The sequence below is a fragment of the Meriones unguiculatus genome, chromosome 18, assembly GCF_030254825.1.
Source record: "Meriones unguiculatus strain TT.TT164.6M chromosome 18, Bangor_MerUng_6.1, whole genome shotgun sequence".
NCBI lineage: Eukaryota > Metazoa > Chordata > Mammalia > Rodentia > Muridae > Meriones > Meriones unguiculatus.
This window is the reverse complement of record NC_083365.1, coordinates 58,428,203-58,444,812: the sequence shown is the minus strand read 5'-3', so window position 1 is coordinate 58,444,812 and position 16,610 is coordinate 58,428,203. Positions and strand designations below refer to the sequence as shown.

Here is a 16,610-nt window from a genome sequence, read left to right as displayed (position 1 = left end):
AGAGTAAGTATGAGAAAAAGCTCATACTATACACAGGTGGAAGAGGAAGGTATATAAATCATCCTACAAACTGTCATGTGGCTCCTGGCCTAAGGCATTTAAATGAATGCATTTCCTCCCTTATTTCTACTTCCTGTGTGCCTTTCTATTCTTCTTCTGGACTCCATCTCTCTCTCTCCATGTTTTTTCTCTTATGTTTTCTCTTTGTCAACTGGTTGCTTGCTTTGCCTCTGCCTCTTGACCTATGGTTGACTTTATTTAGTACTATTTACAGAAAGCTCATGGATTAATGGTGTGTGCTAGGGCTGAACAACACAAAAACTAGAAACATTTTTTTTTCAGTACACAATCTTGGGGTTCACAGTGTGATTGATTATCCTGCAACAAAGGAGTGATGTTCTCCAGGCTGTGAGAATTTGGAGTTTAAAAACTGCATTTTTCCCAAGTAGGCAGGATTAATGCTCCTGTGAGTAAATACTGATTTTCAGTTCCTGCTCATGTGTCATCCCTTGCACTGTGTTTCTCAGAAGGCAGGGAATAAGTATGCTGAAAAGTAGAGTCCTTGCTGTCCATCACCTGGTCTTATCACTGAACTTCCTGTGTTCTTTGTCCTTTCACCAAACTCCCAACTTTGTGCAACTATGTCCATCTCTTCTCAAGTGTATCATTCAGCACCAGCATACTGATGCTACCTTTGTGCAGCTGGGCCTTTTGAAACTGGTCAGTCTCACTATAACTTACATTCACCTTTTCAAGAACTGATTGGTGCTATGTGGTTTGTCTGTGCACTCCTGGGCAGACAAACTCCAGCTGCCACTACAGCGGCAGAGTGAAAGCCATCAGCAGAGAGAAAGTATCCGCAGTATATATATGTGCACAGGTGGAATATTTCAACAGCACCAGTGAAAGCTGGTGGAAATAAGACTCAGTAGGAAACTTGGGCTCAACCTGGCAAACACTGGGCAGTAAAACATGACACTAGAGTGAAATAGCACCATTAGTTGGTGGTGTGGTGCCATCAAATAGAGCATTAGTTCACAGTCTCAAGAGCCTTCTTTCTAGTGAACCCAATGACGATTGGTAAGGTATTTCATATTGATTTAAAAAAACAGTGTTCCTGGTAAGGTGGCACATTGGCATATATTATAATGTTTTATCAAGTGACTTGTGTTAGCACAATTAATTATTACATTATCAATTTATTTGCTTATTTCCTTGTTTATTCATTCTCTGATTATTTTATACATTTATACAATGCAATGTGTTCATAAATGTCTCCACCCATGTCTTCTCTTCCAACATGTCCGTATTCTTTTCATGTCAACACTTTATTCATGCTTGTGTGTGTGTGTGTGTGTGTGCTCTCCACATGCACATGTCATGTGAGTGTGGCTATGCATTGTGGTGGATATCAGGTGTCTTTTTTTAGTTTCTGTCCACCTTATTTAATTATTTAATTTTATCTTTAACTATGAGTATGTATTTGTGGGTGGAAGTATGCACACATGAGAGTACAGGTGGTTTCAGAGTCCAGAAGGCATTAGGTGACCAGAATTGGGAGTTAGTCTGTTGTGAACCACCTAGGAACCGAAAGAGCATCACTCACTCTTAGCCACTAAGTCTTCTCTCCAGCCTCTTTGTTTGAGAACAGGTCTCTCGTTGAACCCGGAGTTTGCTAGCTAGATTTGCTAGCCAGTGTGTCCCCCTGATCTCCCTGTCTATATTTCCATAGTTAGTGGATAATAGGTACTTCTGGTTGTTTGAAAGAAATGTTGGGGAGCTGAGCACACTCCAGTACTTATTGATGCACAGCAGACATTTTACTCACTGAGTTCAAGTCCCAGCACTGAAGTTTTTTTGTTTTTTTGTTTTTTGTTTTTTCTAAAAGACAGGCTTTGCATGTTTCTAATGTGGATGTCTTAGGTATAAATTTAAGTTGGTAAAAACATAAAGTTGCATAGGTCATCTAGATGGCAAACTATACCTCTCATGTTCTATCTAGCCATTATGCTCATTACCCAAGATAGGACAACAGTGCCAAGAGGTCAACAGGTTCAGCTTGACATCTAGTGAGCACAGTGCTAACATAGATGTAGTGCTAGCATAAAGTGGGAAGGAGACCACTAGGAGACTCGAAAAACCTCTCTAAATATGGCCAGTTGCTTTTTATAATCTGGAGTTATCAGGGACATTTTTAAAAACTATATATGTAAAGAATAATTTGTGGAATTTTCCTCTGAGGGTAATTATAGAAAAACATGATTTTTCTTTTCATTTAAAAATCTTGTTTATTAAAGATAATTCAAAATCCTTGAACAGGAAAAAAATAATTAAGTTGTCATTATTAATACTCAATATGAGAATTTTCATTGCTAGTAAATCCTGGAAAACTGAGGCTTTGTGGCTTCTGGATTTCAACTAAGGATAATTCTATCCTGTCCTCACAGTTCTTAACATCTGTTTTACCTTCCTAATATGATACAGGATGAATTCCTTCCAAATTGTAATTAAATAGTCTTTCATTTTGTATTATGGAAGCAACAACAGATAACAGTACATTTTTGTAATAAAAATAGTGAAAGAATATGCAAGTATCCTGCAATAATTCTTTCAATGGCCTCTCCAGATTGCTCAGTGGTAAAGAGGCATGGCAACATGAATTCAGCACACATGTAAAAAGCTTGGCTAAGTGACACACATCTCTAATCTCAGCCTTCATGTGGAAACAGGAGGTCCTTGGAGCTCACTGGACATCCAATCCACCTATTGGCTGAGAACCACATTCAATGAAAAATGCAAGTTGGGGAGGCATGTCAGCTGGTAGAGAGAGTGTGTGCCATGTAAAAAGCCTTGAGTTGTTTCCGGTACCAGGACATAAAATCAGCCACATGTTACACTATTGCAATCCTAGTACTCAGAAAATAGACAGGACAATGAGAAGTTCAAAGCCATTCTTGGAAGTGTTGTGAATTCAAGAACAACCTGGGCTGTCTCAACAACAACAACAACAAAACCATGAGGTAGAATATGAGAGAAGAAGATATTCAGTGCTGACCTCTAACCTCCACATACAACTACATGTGAATACCTACATATGTACATGATTGTGAACACAAACACACTATATAACAATTTCTCTACTGGATTTCTTGGCAGATACTTGTCAGTTTGTATATATGCATATACTTCATAAGTTTGTTTAACTCATGACTTCTTTACTTTCACTTTCTGTGCTGTCATACTGACAGAGCTCGGGAGTAATATGATAAATGACATGAAGCTGTTAAATACTATATGATAACATGCATGGAATTTGGCTAAACAGATATCAAGAAAAATGAGAGTAAAGAGCTGGGATTTAAAAGCTAGAGTAGGGACAAAAGGGTAGTGAAGAAAGAAAGAATACAACTAAGTTGAGGTTGGATTAAATAACGCTCTGGTATTCTATATACAATTTTAGTGTGAAGAATAAAAAAAGCATAATCAATGTCTATTCACCTCAGATAGTGCATTGAAGAGAGACCAAAGAAGAATACCACCAAAGTCCAATTCGACAAACATACAAGTTCATTAGGCTTACTTGCAGAGCATTAGTGAGGAATTAATAAGTGGTGTTGGTGATAGAATAACACAGCTTCACTGCAAGTCTCCATCTTATTGTGGATGACAATGTCATGGAAGTTACACAGCATCCCCCTTCCCTAAACTTCCACTATTTGTGTACTCATCTCACAAGGCCACTCCCAGCTGGGAAGGCAGAAAAGAATAATGGCTTGACTACCAGTTGAGGGTCCTATGACCCTCCTCCCACTTCCTGTTACTAGGTAGTGGGAGTAGCTCCATTCACAATTATCATAGACTGAGATACTTTTATATTGCATTGGCTAGTTCTTTACCATGCTATGAGGCAGAACTAATCTCTACTCTAATGTCATAATGGGTGAGCATGTTATGTGCAGAGAAAACAGGCTGTACTGCTCAACAAAATGCCATATTTCAGAAACTAGATAAACTTATTCTGAGTTGACTTGAGACAATGTGTGCACATATTGAGAGATTTCATGGTGCTACATACGTTTGTTTAACTAAACAAAAGGAGTGTCTCAGATAAGAATCAATGCCAAAGCATAAAAATAGTGACTGGATGTTTTGCATAAATCTCTGAAACAGCATATTACCAGCCCAGAAAGCACATATATGCTATTTTATCCCTCTGTTTAAATTATCAGTCTCCACTCACTGGCTGTTCTTTCCCACTAAACCTCAGAAATATCTTCAGACTTCTCAATGCAGGGTTCTAGAAAGGACTTAACTAATCATCCACAGCTGCCATAATAAAGGATATCTCTTTTTCAACTCCAGCCTAGAGCTTAAGATGAAGACATCAAATGGTTATAATTGTCACAATAAAATTAGCAAATGAGTAAGTCATAAGAGGTTATTACTGACCAGTCACTGGTCCCAGAAAAGCCTGATGCAGGTGTCTGTGGTGCTGCCATCCCACCTTCTTAAACACAGGCTGGCATATCACTCTCAGAGCATGAGCCTGCACCTTTATGGCAGATCACATAGCCTGAAGCAGGCCACAGACAGCTCCCTGCAACTCTTTCTGGGGCAGAGAGCTTAAGAACATTCTGTTATTCACTCCTGAAAGGTTATAAAATATCAGGCATTTAATTTGTTTGGAGGATGGGTTCAAGACTCCTCAGAGGGATTTCTTCACTGGAGCTCTAAATGTTGCTTTCTAAGGAAGCTCCACTGAGCTCTCTTTGTATCCCTAGTATAGTAGCTAGGTATTTCTCTCACTTTCCCTGTCTCCCTCTTTTTTTTTTTGTTAATGAAACTCCTCTACAAGCTTGAAACCAAGTTTCCCCTTCCTTCTCAGGCTCCATCATTCCTAGATCTCCATGCATTGTACTATTTTTGTTTAATGCTATCCCTCCCATCTGGAGGGCAATCACAGCCTTGATGCTCTCTTACTTAATACATCTCACTGGAGGGAATTATGTGGCAGCTCCCACCCAGGACCTGTTGCTGTTCTTCCCTTGTTTTGTTTGACAGTCACTAATATCAGTTTCCACTTCAGTATGGTGTTTATCTGTTGCCAAAAAATGAATGATTCGTTGGATTCCATTTAAGTTGGTTTATTCCATGTGCCTTCTTATAAGACAGATCTTCCAGATTTCAGGAACATTCCTGTGACCTGAGCATCAGCAAAGATGAGAATCAATAATGGCTGCCATGAGGAAACACACTGATGTGCCTTTCTCTCTTCTCTTTGCTCTTAGAATCGGATGTTGCTGACTTTGATGGCCGAAGCTCACTTTTGTACAGGTTCAATCAGAAAACAATGAGCACCCTCAAAGATGTGATCTCCCTAAAGTTCAAAAGCATGCAAGGAGATGGAGTTCTGTTCCATGGAGAAGGACAACGTGGAGACCACATCACCCTGGAGCTCCAGAAGGGCAGGCTAGCCCTCTACCTGAACCTGGGTAAGCATAAGTGTGATTGTTGATGCCAGAGGTGAAGCTCAGGTTTGGTCCTCAATCACTGCCCGCACCCTCTTTTGCAGCAGCCTCTTACTGAGCTCAAAGCTTACTGATTTGGCCAGAGACTGACAAACAAATGCCAACGTCTTCCTGTCCCTATTTCCCCTTCCTGACCTCTCCCAGAAGCTGAGGTTTCTAAGCATGAATTGCTGCAGCTGGCTTTTAAACTGAGTTTTAGGTGTTGAACTGAAATCATCAGGCTTGTGCTGCCTTATCATGCACTGGCAATCTGTTATGTATGGAGTGGTGTCTGTGTGTGTGTGTGTGTGTGTGTGTGTGTGTTTTATGAACATGAATATACAGGTGTTCATACATATGCTCATAACTGTGGAGAACCGAGCAAGACACTTGGTATCTCATCCTCTCTGTACTATTGCCTTAAGACAACCTCTCACTGGCCCAGAAACTTGTACTTAGGACTAGGCTCAGCGGTCAGCGAGCTCTTACGGTCCAGCTATTTCTGTCATTTGGTGTTGGGTTTAAAGGCACTCACAGCCATGCACACATTTATTATTATTATTATTATTATTATTATTATTATTATTATTATTTTAGGATATGAATGTAGGAATTCAAATGCAGGTCTGGACATGTTCATATTCACTGACATTTTTACAAGATCACTATTACATGCATGGAAGCATCTTCCTGCATATCAAATGGAGTCACTGGACTACTGTCTAAGTGATTTACTTCCTTCTTCTTCATGGGAGTAGAACTGCACTTATTTTCATATATTTCATCTTCATAAAGGTAGAACAGCACTTATTTTCAATTTCCTCCTGCCAGAGGTATCATTCTCTGATAAAGACAATAAGCTACACATCACTTTTTAATATCTTTTAATCTACATACTTACAATGATAAGAATTCAAATTTTAATTAACTTAATTTTTTTTAAACATGTACTTGCTGTAATGAGTGTCTCATAATTGAGCTGACTCGGCACATTGAAAAAAAAAAAAAACACAACTAAGTGCCAGGAGAAATCACAAATAGTTTTTTTTTTTCCTTAGTGGAGGTAATAATTGCCAGTCTACATTCATTGTAACCATCCTCTCACCCCAGTACAAAAAGAGGGGCTCCCTTAGACCTTCTCATGGAGAAAAAGAATGACAATACAGGCCACAGGAGGTAGGTTCTGAGTTCCTAAGTGCAATGAAGAGAACCAAATGAGTTTTCCTCTAGGAAAAAGCAAAAGAAATGATGTATGTTGAAGCAAAAAGAAAGTGGCATATTTTATTTTAAAATTAAAGATATTCATTGATTTATTCATATGTGCTTGTGGTGTGTCATCACACAGGAGTAAAACTTTGGGAGAACTTTCCAAAGCTGGGTCTCACTCTTTTCCATGTGGTTCCCTAGAATCCATCTCAGGTTATCAGGCTCAATAGCACCTGTCTTTATCCTGCTGAGCCATCTTTCTGGGCCCTAAAGGAAATATTTTGTCTGAGACTCCTCCCTGTTTCCCTGTTAATATTTATTAGTATAAAGGAGAGGAAACACATTACCTTTCACATTTACTGTCTAGTAGACAAGAAGGAAAAATGCAGTTTAATACAGGGTACAAGCTCAAAGTATAGAGGGGACATTAGAACAAACTACAGTTTAGTCATCTGGAGAACATGAGAATCTACATTGTGTAGCCTCAGTCCAAGAAGAAGGCAATGTGGGCCTTTATTCTGATCCTTCTTCAGTGGAAGCTCAAGAAGCCTCTTGGCCTCTATGGTAGATAAAAGAAAAAGGTACCATGGTGGGTAGGTACCTCTTAGGGACCTTTCCTTCTCTGAGAAGGAGAGGAGGAATGGGAGTAATGGGAGGTGAGAATGGAACTGAGAAGAGAAGAGGGAAGAGGTTGGGATCAGGCAGTAAAGTGTTAATGAATTAAAGAAGTAGAAAGAACCTACTGATTTCCAAGTTTAATTCATAAAATCAATGCCTAACACAAGAGATGAATATAAGCCACAGGATGGGGAGATGACTTTGTTGCTACTTTTCTTGTCATACGAGAATAGGACCTGAACTAAATCCCAGGACCTACAAAAAGCCAGATGTGATACATGCTTGTAACCCTAGTCCTGGGGAAGCAGAGACACAAGGATCCCTGTATCTTGCAGGCCATCCTTCTTAGCTTTTTTGGCGAGTTCTAAGAGAGTATGAGACCTTGCTTTAAACAAACAAACAAATCTAAAACAAGATGAAAAGTAATTTAAGAACTGCCCTGGAGATTTACCTTCTCTTTGTGTGCCTGCCCATGCACACATGCATGCACACACACATATTTAAGCACATACTAAAAATAAGGAAGAAGGATAAACTGGAGACAATATATTAACAAACTACTGTTAAAGTGGCAGTTTGCATCATCTAGTTATCTGTGCTGTGTTCTTTGGTCAGAATTGTTTTTATGGTGAAATTTCACTAAGTAGTTGTCCTCGTCCTACTTTCCAAGTATAGAATACAGATTTTTTTTTTAATTAATCACTGGGCCTGAGATTTACTCTTTAATCCATGGGGGCAGAGTGTCTGCCCTCCCAACATTCATGGGATTCTATTCAATTGCCTTTAGCAATTTGTCCTCTGTAAAATTACAAAAGTAAGAACCATACAGGCAGATGGGAGAATCAAAGGGCAGAAGAATTGTGTGATTGGTGAGTTGTTAAGTACTGAAAAAGACATCAACAGAGCATGCAGATTATTCATCCTTACAACACTTCAATGTATTTGAACTGAAGTAGAATATTGGGTTATCCCAGGACATACAGATGTGGAGCAGTGAGAATCTGGTCATGGGACACTCGCAGAGCTATGTGTACTTTGGGGGCCAGGTGAAGGGTTCAGTGGTAAAGCCATGGGCTGAGTGACAACTTATCCAGACAGTGGTGAGTTTCATCAACTCTAAAGAAACCAGTGAACATATATTTTATAGCTCTTTAGAAATTCAGGCACTTTATTAAGTCACATGACATGTGTTTATAGAAGAGTTATCACCTCTTCTGAAAGACACTTCTCCTGCCTCCAACTCTGAATGCTGAAATTATGGGCACCACATGCCCCGGTTATGCAGTGATGGACATGGAACCCAGGACCTCATGGGTGTTAGGCAAGCACTCTAACAGCTGATCTACATCTCCAGTCTCCCTATGTATTACTTCTAACCACATTCCATGATGCCTGTCAGTTAAGTAAGGTCTTGTGACTGTATACCTGGAAAACATAGATCTGAAGGCTCTTTGAATCTTACCTAGTGTCCTGACACTGATCACTAAGATGCTATATGTCCTCATCAAAGAGTACTGTACTAAATATCAGGTGGCCAACATTTATGTATTACGCTCTGAGGACGATTGTTTAAGGAGACCTTATGTTCTTTGGAATTCATTATGAAGTAAGAGGAAAATGTTTTGGACAATGAGAATGGGTGTGAAAAGTTCTTTATAAATTCTGTAACTTATTAAACAAACGTATGTTAAACTATGTACTCATTACCTGCCGCTGTGCCAAAATACCCCACCAAAGCAACTTAAGGAAGGAAGGACTTACTTCATCTCACAATTCAACAGTACAATCCATCATAGTTGGTTAGATATATCCAGAGGAGTTTATAACTGGCCACATTGCATCTGCAATCAGGAAGCAGAGATGCATGTTCATGCTCAGCTCACTCTCTCCTCACCTTTCACTCCCAGTCCGTGACCCATGACAAGTTGCTGCTCACATTTATTATATTTACGGTGGGTCTTCTTACCTCAACCCAGTCTAGAAACTCTCTCACAGACATGTACAAAAGTCTTTATTCTACATGATTTTAGGGCCTGCAAAACTGGCAGTAAATATTAACCATTACTTACTGGCAATTAAGCAGTGAGGTTAGCACTATTGGTCTAAAAGTTTTACTTGACATTTCATCAAAGTTAACTTGTATTTCTTTGCTTTAGTGATACCAGTGATTTGGCCTGTCTTGAGAGGACAGCTGGTAGAAGGGGAATCAAGCCACTTGGAATCACTTCCCTTGTTTTTGTTTGTTTTGTTTTGTTTTGGGTTGTTTGTTTTTAGATTTATTTAATTTTATTTCATGCTTATTGGTGTAAGGGCATCAGATTCCCTGAAACTGGAGTTATAGACATTTATAACCTGCCATGTGGTTGCTGAGAATTGAACTCTTGTCCCCTGGAAGAGCAACCAGTGCTGTTAAGGACTGAGCCATCTCTGCAGCCCTCCCACCCCCAACACACACACACACACACACACACACTGTCGTAATATTTAATGTTCTCACTTGGCTCCTTAAGAGATCACTTGTGAGTCATGCCTATAATTTTAAAATTTGCTACAGAGTTATGCCAGGAGATCCTGGCTAACCTGTGGAGCTGTAATTTGCCTTGGCATTTTATGTAATGTCTTCTGCCATTGTATTTCACCACTTTCTTTCACCAAAGTGCTCAGCTCTCCAATTCATCCAGTTGTTTTCTTGATGTTTTCAGAGTAAGAGCCCCTCACTTCTCACAATACTCTCAAGCAGCAAGCTGGCAGGGATGAATACAGGTGGTAAGAACACAGAGACAGGGGAGAATGGGAGCATCATCCTTTCAACAGAGAGAAAAATGGGGAGAATATTAGCTCTGGGGTCAAGTGGACCTGCGCAGTAACTAATTCTCTGTGTCTTTGTGTAAGTCACACAGCTTCTGTGACACCAACGTTATTTTTTTTTCCTGAGTTGTGTTCAAGAATGCTTAAAACAATGTATGAAGGGGTGTAGAGAGATAGCCCAGTGGTTAAGAGCACTTCCTGCTCTTGCAATAGGACTGGAGTTTGGTTGGTTGGATCTGTGGTAGACCTCTCACAGCTGCTCATAACCTAGAAGATCCAGTGCCCTCTTCTGTTCTTCATTAGTGTGCACATGCACACAAACACATAATAGTAATAGTAATAATAATAATAATAATAATAATAATAATAATAAATCTTTTAAAATGCCCAAAGAATACAATTTTAGCTGTGTAAGAACTTGATAATGTTTGAGAGATGACTCTTTGGTAACTTGCTTGCTGCTTGAGAATGAGGGACTGAATGTGACCTCCATAATCCACATAAAAAGGCTGGGTTCAGTAGCACAAACTTATAACTCCAGGACTGGCAAGGAAGAAACAGGTAGAATCCTGGAACTCTCTGGCCAACCATCCTGTGCTCCCCTTCCCATGAAAATGGGAAGCAGGTGAAATAACATGAAGCTAAAAGTGTAATCATTAGGACTGTCAAGATGACTCAGTGGTTATGAGTCTCAACATCTGCTTTGATACCCTGCTGGGTAGAGTCTTTCAGAGGCCCTCTGTGGTAGGCTCCTGTCCTGTTGCTTGTTTTCTCCTACTTCCAATGTCCATCCCATTTGTCTTTCTAAGTGAGGATTGATCATTTTACCCCAGGTCCTCTTTCTTGTTTATCTTCTTTAGGTGTACAGATTTTAGTATGTTTATCCTATCTTGTAGGTCTAGTACCCACTTATAAGTGAGTATATACCATGTGTGCCTTTCTGCTTCTGAGATACCTCACTCAGGATGATCTTTTCTAGGTCCCACCATTTGCCCGCAAATTTCATAATTTCCTTGTTTTTAGTTACTGAGTAGTATTCTATTGTGTAAAAGTATCACAATTTCTGTATCCATTTCTCCATTGATGGACATCTGGGTTGTTTCCAGCTTCTGGCTATTACAAATAAAGCTGCTACAAATATGGTTGAGCAAATGTCCTTGTTGTGTACTTGAGCATATTTTGGATATATGCCTATGAGTGGTATAGCTGGATCTTGAGGAAGCACTATTCCTAATTGTCTGAGAAAGCACCAGATTGATTTCCAAAGTGGTTGTACAAGTTTGCATTCTCACCAACAATGGAGGAGAGTTGCCCTTTCTCCACAACCTCTCTAGCATGTGTTGTCACTTGAGTTCTTAATCTTAGCCATTCTGATGGGTGTCAGGTGAAATCTCAGGGTCGTTTTGATTTGCATCTCTGTGATGGCTAAGTACATTGAGCATCTCTCTAAGTGTTTCTCTGCCATTCTATATTCCTCTACAGAGAATTCTCTATTTAGCTCTGTACTCCATTTTTCAATTGTATTGCTTTATTTATTGCTTTTTAACTTCTTTAGTTCTTTATATATTCTGGATATCAGCCCTCTGTCAGATATAGGGTTGGTGAAGATCATAACCAAACCTTTGGCAGAGTGCAGGGAATCATATGAAAGAAGAGGGAGTTAATATGACATGGAGAGGACAGGAGCTCCACAAGGACCAAATATATCGGCACAGAGGTCTTTTATGAGACTGTATCTCTAACTAAGGACCATGTATGAATATAACCAAGAATCCCTGCTCGGATATAGCCCATGGTAGCTCTTTATCCAAGTGGGTACCCTAGTAAGGGGAAAAGGGACTATTTCTGACATGAATTCAATGGCTGGTTCTTTAACCCCCCCACCTCTGAGGGAGGAGCAGCCTTTCTAGGCCACAGAGGAGGACATTGCAGCCAGTCCTGAAGAAACCTGATAACCTAGGGTCAGATGAAAGGGGAGGAGGAGATGAGGGATGGAGGGTGGGATTGGGAGGGAATGAGGGAGCAGGCTACAGCTGTGATACAAAGTTAATAAGCTGTAACTAATATTTAAACAATAAAGATTTAATTAAAAAAAAAAGAAAGATCACTCAGTGGTTAAGAATGCAGAGGAAGAGCATCCAGGTCTCAGTACCCACATGGAGAGATTCAGAACTGGCTACTACTCTGGCTCCAGAAGATTAGGGGTGTTGTTATTGCTTTCATGAGCACCTGCATTCTAGTGCACACATATACTCACAGATATAGACACACAAACTCCCACATAATACTAAAAATAGATACTTAACTGTCTGCTGGGAAATGGCTCAGCAGTTAAAAACACAGTTGCCCTCATTGACAAACTGGGTTCTGTTCCTAGGACCCACAAGGCAGTTCACAACTCTGGGTTCATAATTTCAGTTCCAAGGAACTCACTGTCCTCTTCTAAACTCTGGCATTCATATGATGCACACATATACATGTGAACAAAACATTCAAGCATATTAAATACATGCAAAAATCTAAAAGTTGTACATCTTTTAAAAGTGCAAACACTTTTTTCCCATATTCATTAAAACAAAGCTTAAGAAGTACTTATTTTATCTTTAAACTAAAGGGAAAATTCCTTTTAATCATAAATAAATTTCCTTTATGTTTCTGTCATAAAGCCAGCTTCTTTCTCACTGTAATTTGTATTCTTCTCAGCTCTTCTTGCCCATTTTTATCTTTTCTTAATAAATTGAAAATGTGTTGAAATGGGGTATTTAAAACTCAAATGCAACTGAGATAAAACAGGAAACAGGTGTCCTGAGATAAAAACTTTAGTAGTTTGCTGAGAATTATCTTTTCTATGGTTTCCATAACAACAGTATAAATTTCCAGGGGAGGCTTCATTAGATGAACATTGTTCTTTCTTCATCAATATAATTTGAAGCTACTAATCTTCAAATAGCAGGGTTGTTTTTTTTGGGGGGAATTTATTTTATCAAAACACTTTTCACTAACATTAATGTAAGATACGAATTTTAGTGAAAAACAACTAAGGAAGGATTGGATGGAATTTATTCACACCTTCCTCTTTTGGAGTCAATTAAGAAGTAAACTTGTTGGCAGGTGAGATGGCTCAGTGGACAAAGGTACTTTCCGTCAAACCTTACACCCTGATTTCAAACCCTACGTCTCAGGAGAGAGAAGGAAAGAACCAACTCCTACAACTTTTTCTCTGACCTAGGTGTGCTCAACATTGCATGCCCACACTTACACCATCCCACATAAATAAGTAAATACATGTAATAAAAATTGGAACTGTGCATATGGACATATCTCAGTGTTGGACCATAGGAAGAACTCATCCATCATATTCAAGACACTGAACTCTTCTTCAAAGCCGCCAAAGAAACATGTGAAACTCCTTGTAATTCAGAAGGCATTCAGTAAGTCACAAAGGATAAATATAATTTAATAGTGTTCTTTCTGTCTATTAAGAGTTATTCTAACTCTAAAATGTAGAAGAAAAATATTTTTAATAATGTGGTAGATTTTTGTATATTCATAGTTTTTATTCGATTTTCAGCAGTGTTCAGTGTGCATTTGCACATTTCTATTCTACTAAGATACATCATGAAATAAGAATTTTAAGTGTTGGATATTTTATATATTAACTGTCACTTTTAATTTCATCTAAAATATCATATTCACCCATATTTAAAAATGCTATGATAACTCACACACAAACACACACATGAACATACACAGAGAAGCATGCACACACAGAATTCACAAAGATTTCAAAAAATATATGTCAATAATGACAGCTTCCCTTTAAAGTTGAGACAAATTCTCTGTGTGTAGCGGTGGCTGTAACTGTTTCGGTGATTGGACTCAGTTCATACAGTAGTTACTCAAAGGTTGCAGCTGGAATAGGTATGTCTGCTCCTGTGTGCACAGACACACTCTGTATGACCACTAGCTTCCTCCCAAGGTGATTCAAAATTTGCTTTCTTCATTCACAATCTTCAAAAAAAAATGTGTGTGTATATTTAACTATGTTTATTTCTAAATGTGGAAACTTTTCAATCTTATTCCTGTAGCCAATACTATAAGCATTGTTGTCACCATGCAATTATCGGTTCCTGAAAACACTACTTTTCCTGTTGTGGAGTGTGTGTCATTTGAGCTAGAACCGGGTTCTGGAATCTGAGGGAAAAGAGTTCGTGATTCCTGCAGAAGGCCTGGTGGTATGTACTTGTAGAGTAAGATTCCATTCTGCCTTCCTCCCTCTGCAGATGAAAGCAAATCCCGGCTCAGTAGCACCGAGCCCTCAGCCATGCTGGGTAGCCTCCTGGATGACCAGCACTGGCACTCAGTTCTCCTGGAGCGTGTGGGCAAGCAGGCAAACTTCACTGTGGACACGAACACACAGCACTTCCGGACCAAGGGTGAGACCGATGCCCTGGACCTTGATTATGAGGTGAGTCAACCCTCCCCGTAGTTTTTCAGGAGTGAGGAGTGGGAGGAAGGGTTGTACATTGAGCTATTGGTTTTTTTTCTTTCTTTCTTTTTCTTTTTGCTTAAGTTTATTCACTTTACATTCCCATTGTATCCCCCTTTGTCCTCTCTTTTAGGTCTCACCCTCCAGCTGTTTTCCCCCTGCCCCTCTCCTAGTCCTCAGAAAGGGGGGACCCTCCTCCCCTACCGAGTGACTCTAGCCTATCAAGTCTCATCCGGGCTGGCTATATCCTCCTCTGTGGTCCAGCCAGACTACCCATCAGGAGCAAGTGATCTGATCGAGAACACTTTCTGGGAAAGACTTTAGATTCTCTTAAGTCATTCCCTTTTATTTTATTTTCCAATTTAAAATTGTGATTTTTTTTGGTCCTACTGATTTTATATTTTCTTAAATTTTATAACTGTTAAATGTAATAAAAAGTTACCTCATGAGACTTGTATATATGTGTATAATCCCAAAGCTGGAAAGGTAGAATCAGGAGGATCACTAGGGCTTGCTGGAAAGCAACTTAAGAGGTGAGCTCCCAGTTGAGTGACTTTATCACTAAAAATTGAAAATAAGTGAGTTGAGTGGCTGGTATCTCACCAGGGTTAGTAGGTAAATACATTTGTTGCCAGGTATGATGATCTGTGTTTAATCCCTGAGTCCTACATAGGTTAAGGCAAGAACCAACTCAGTTGTTTTTTGACATTCTTATGTCCTCCTTGGCAGGTGCATATCTCTCCCACACTAACTTACTAAATAAATAATGAATAAACATGTTAAAATAAATAAATAATCTAAGAGAAGAGTAAGAGAAAACATGCAGTGTGGAGCTCTGACTGCTATATGAATGTGCACACACATGCATGAGGACTCTTTGCACAAGGAGTATTCACATACCAAACACACTTTTATGTTTGGAGTGTAGAGATTTATTAGACAGGAGTGGGGAGAATGAGACAGAGAGAGTAGTAGAGAATAGGAGAAGAGAAAGAGGAGGATGGTGGTGGGGAGGGATCCCTGAGAGAAAATCACAGAGGAGGAAAGGGGAGAAAAAAACAAGGCAAAGGGTAAACAACACTTCTTAGTATGTATTAAAAACAAGGACATTTGCTCAACCATATTTGTTGGAGCTTTATTTGTAATAGCCAGAAACTGGAAACAACCCAGATGCCCCTGAGTTGAGGAATGGATACAGAAATTGTGGTAAATCTATACAATGGAATATTACTCAGCAGTAAAAAAACAAGGAGATCATGAAATTTGTAGGCAAATGGTGGGAACTGTGAAAGATCATCCTGAGTGAGGTATCCCAGAAGCATAAGGACACACATGGTATATACTCACTTATAAGTGGGTATTAGACATATAATATAGGATAAACCTACTAAAATATATACACCTAAAGAAACTAATCAAGAAGGAGGACTCTGGCTAAGATGTTCAATCCCCATTCAGAAAGGCAAAGAGGATGGACATCAGAAGAGGGAGAAAACAGGGAACAGGGCAAGAGCCTACCACAGAAGGCCTCTGAAAGGCTATGCCCTGCAGACTATCAAAGCAGATGCTGAGACTTATGGCCAACCTTTGGGCAGAGTGCAGGGATTCTTATGAAAGAAGTGGGAAACAGTAAGATCTGGAGAGAACAGGAACTCCACAAGGAGAGCAACATAACCAGAAAATTTGAACACAGGGGTCTTCTCAGAGACTCATACTCCAATCAAGTACCATACATGGAGATAACCTAGAACCCCTGCATAGATGTAGCCCATGACAGTTCAGTGTCCAAGTGGGTTCCATAATAGTGGGAACGCGGACTGTCTCTGACATGAACTGATTGGCCTGCTTTTTGATCACCTCCCTCTGAGTGGGGAGCAGCCTTATCAGGCTACAGAGGAAGACAATGCAGCCATTCTTATGAGACCCGATAGACTAGAATCAGAAGGAAGGGGAGGAGGACCTTCTCCATCAGTGGACTTGGG

The 16,610-nt window shown here is 39.6% G+C and overlaps 1 protein-coding gene across 2 annotated transcripts in view; it reads left to right on the top strand.

Moving 5' to 3' along the window:
* Positions 1-16,610, top strand: part of LOC110560660 (contactin associated protein family member 5) — a 755,447-nt gene that overhangs the window by 311,255 nt on the left and 427,582 nt on the right. For both annotated transcript variants that reach the window (XM_060371591.1, XM_060371592.1), the window contains exons 5-6: positions 5,289-5,492; positions 14,423-14,607. In XM_060371591.1, the coding sequence (XP_060227574.1) occupies positions 5,289-5,492; positions 14,423-14,607 (389 nt within the window). The remainder of the gene's footprint in view (positions 1-5,288; positions 5,493-14,422; positions 14,608-16,610) is intronic.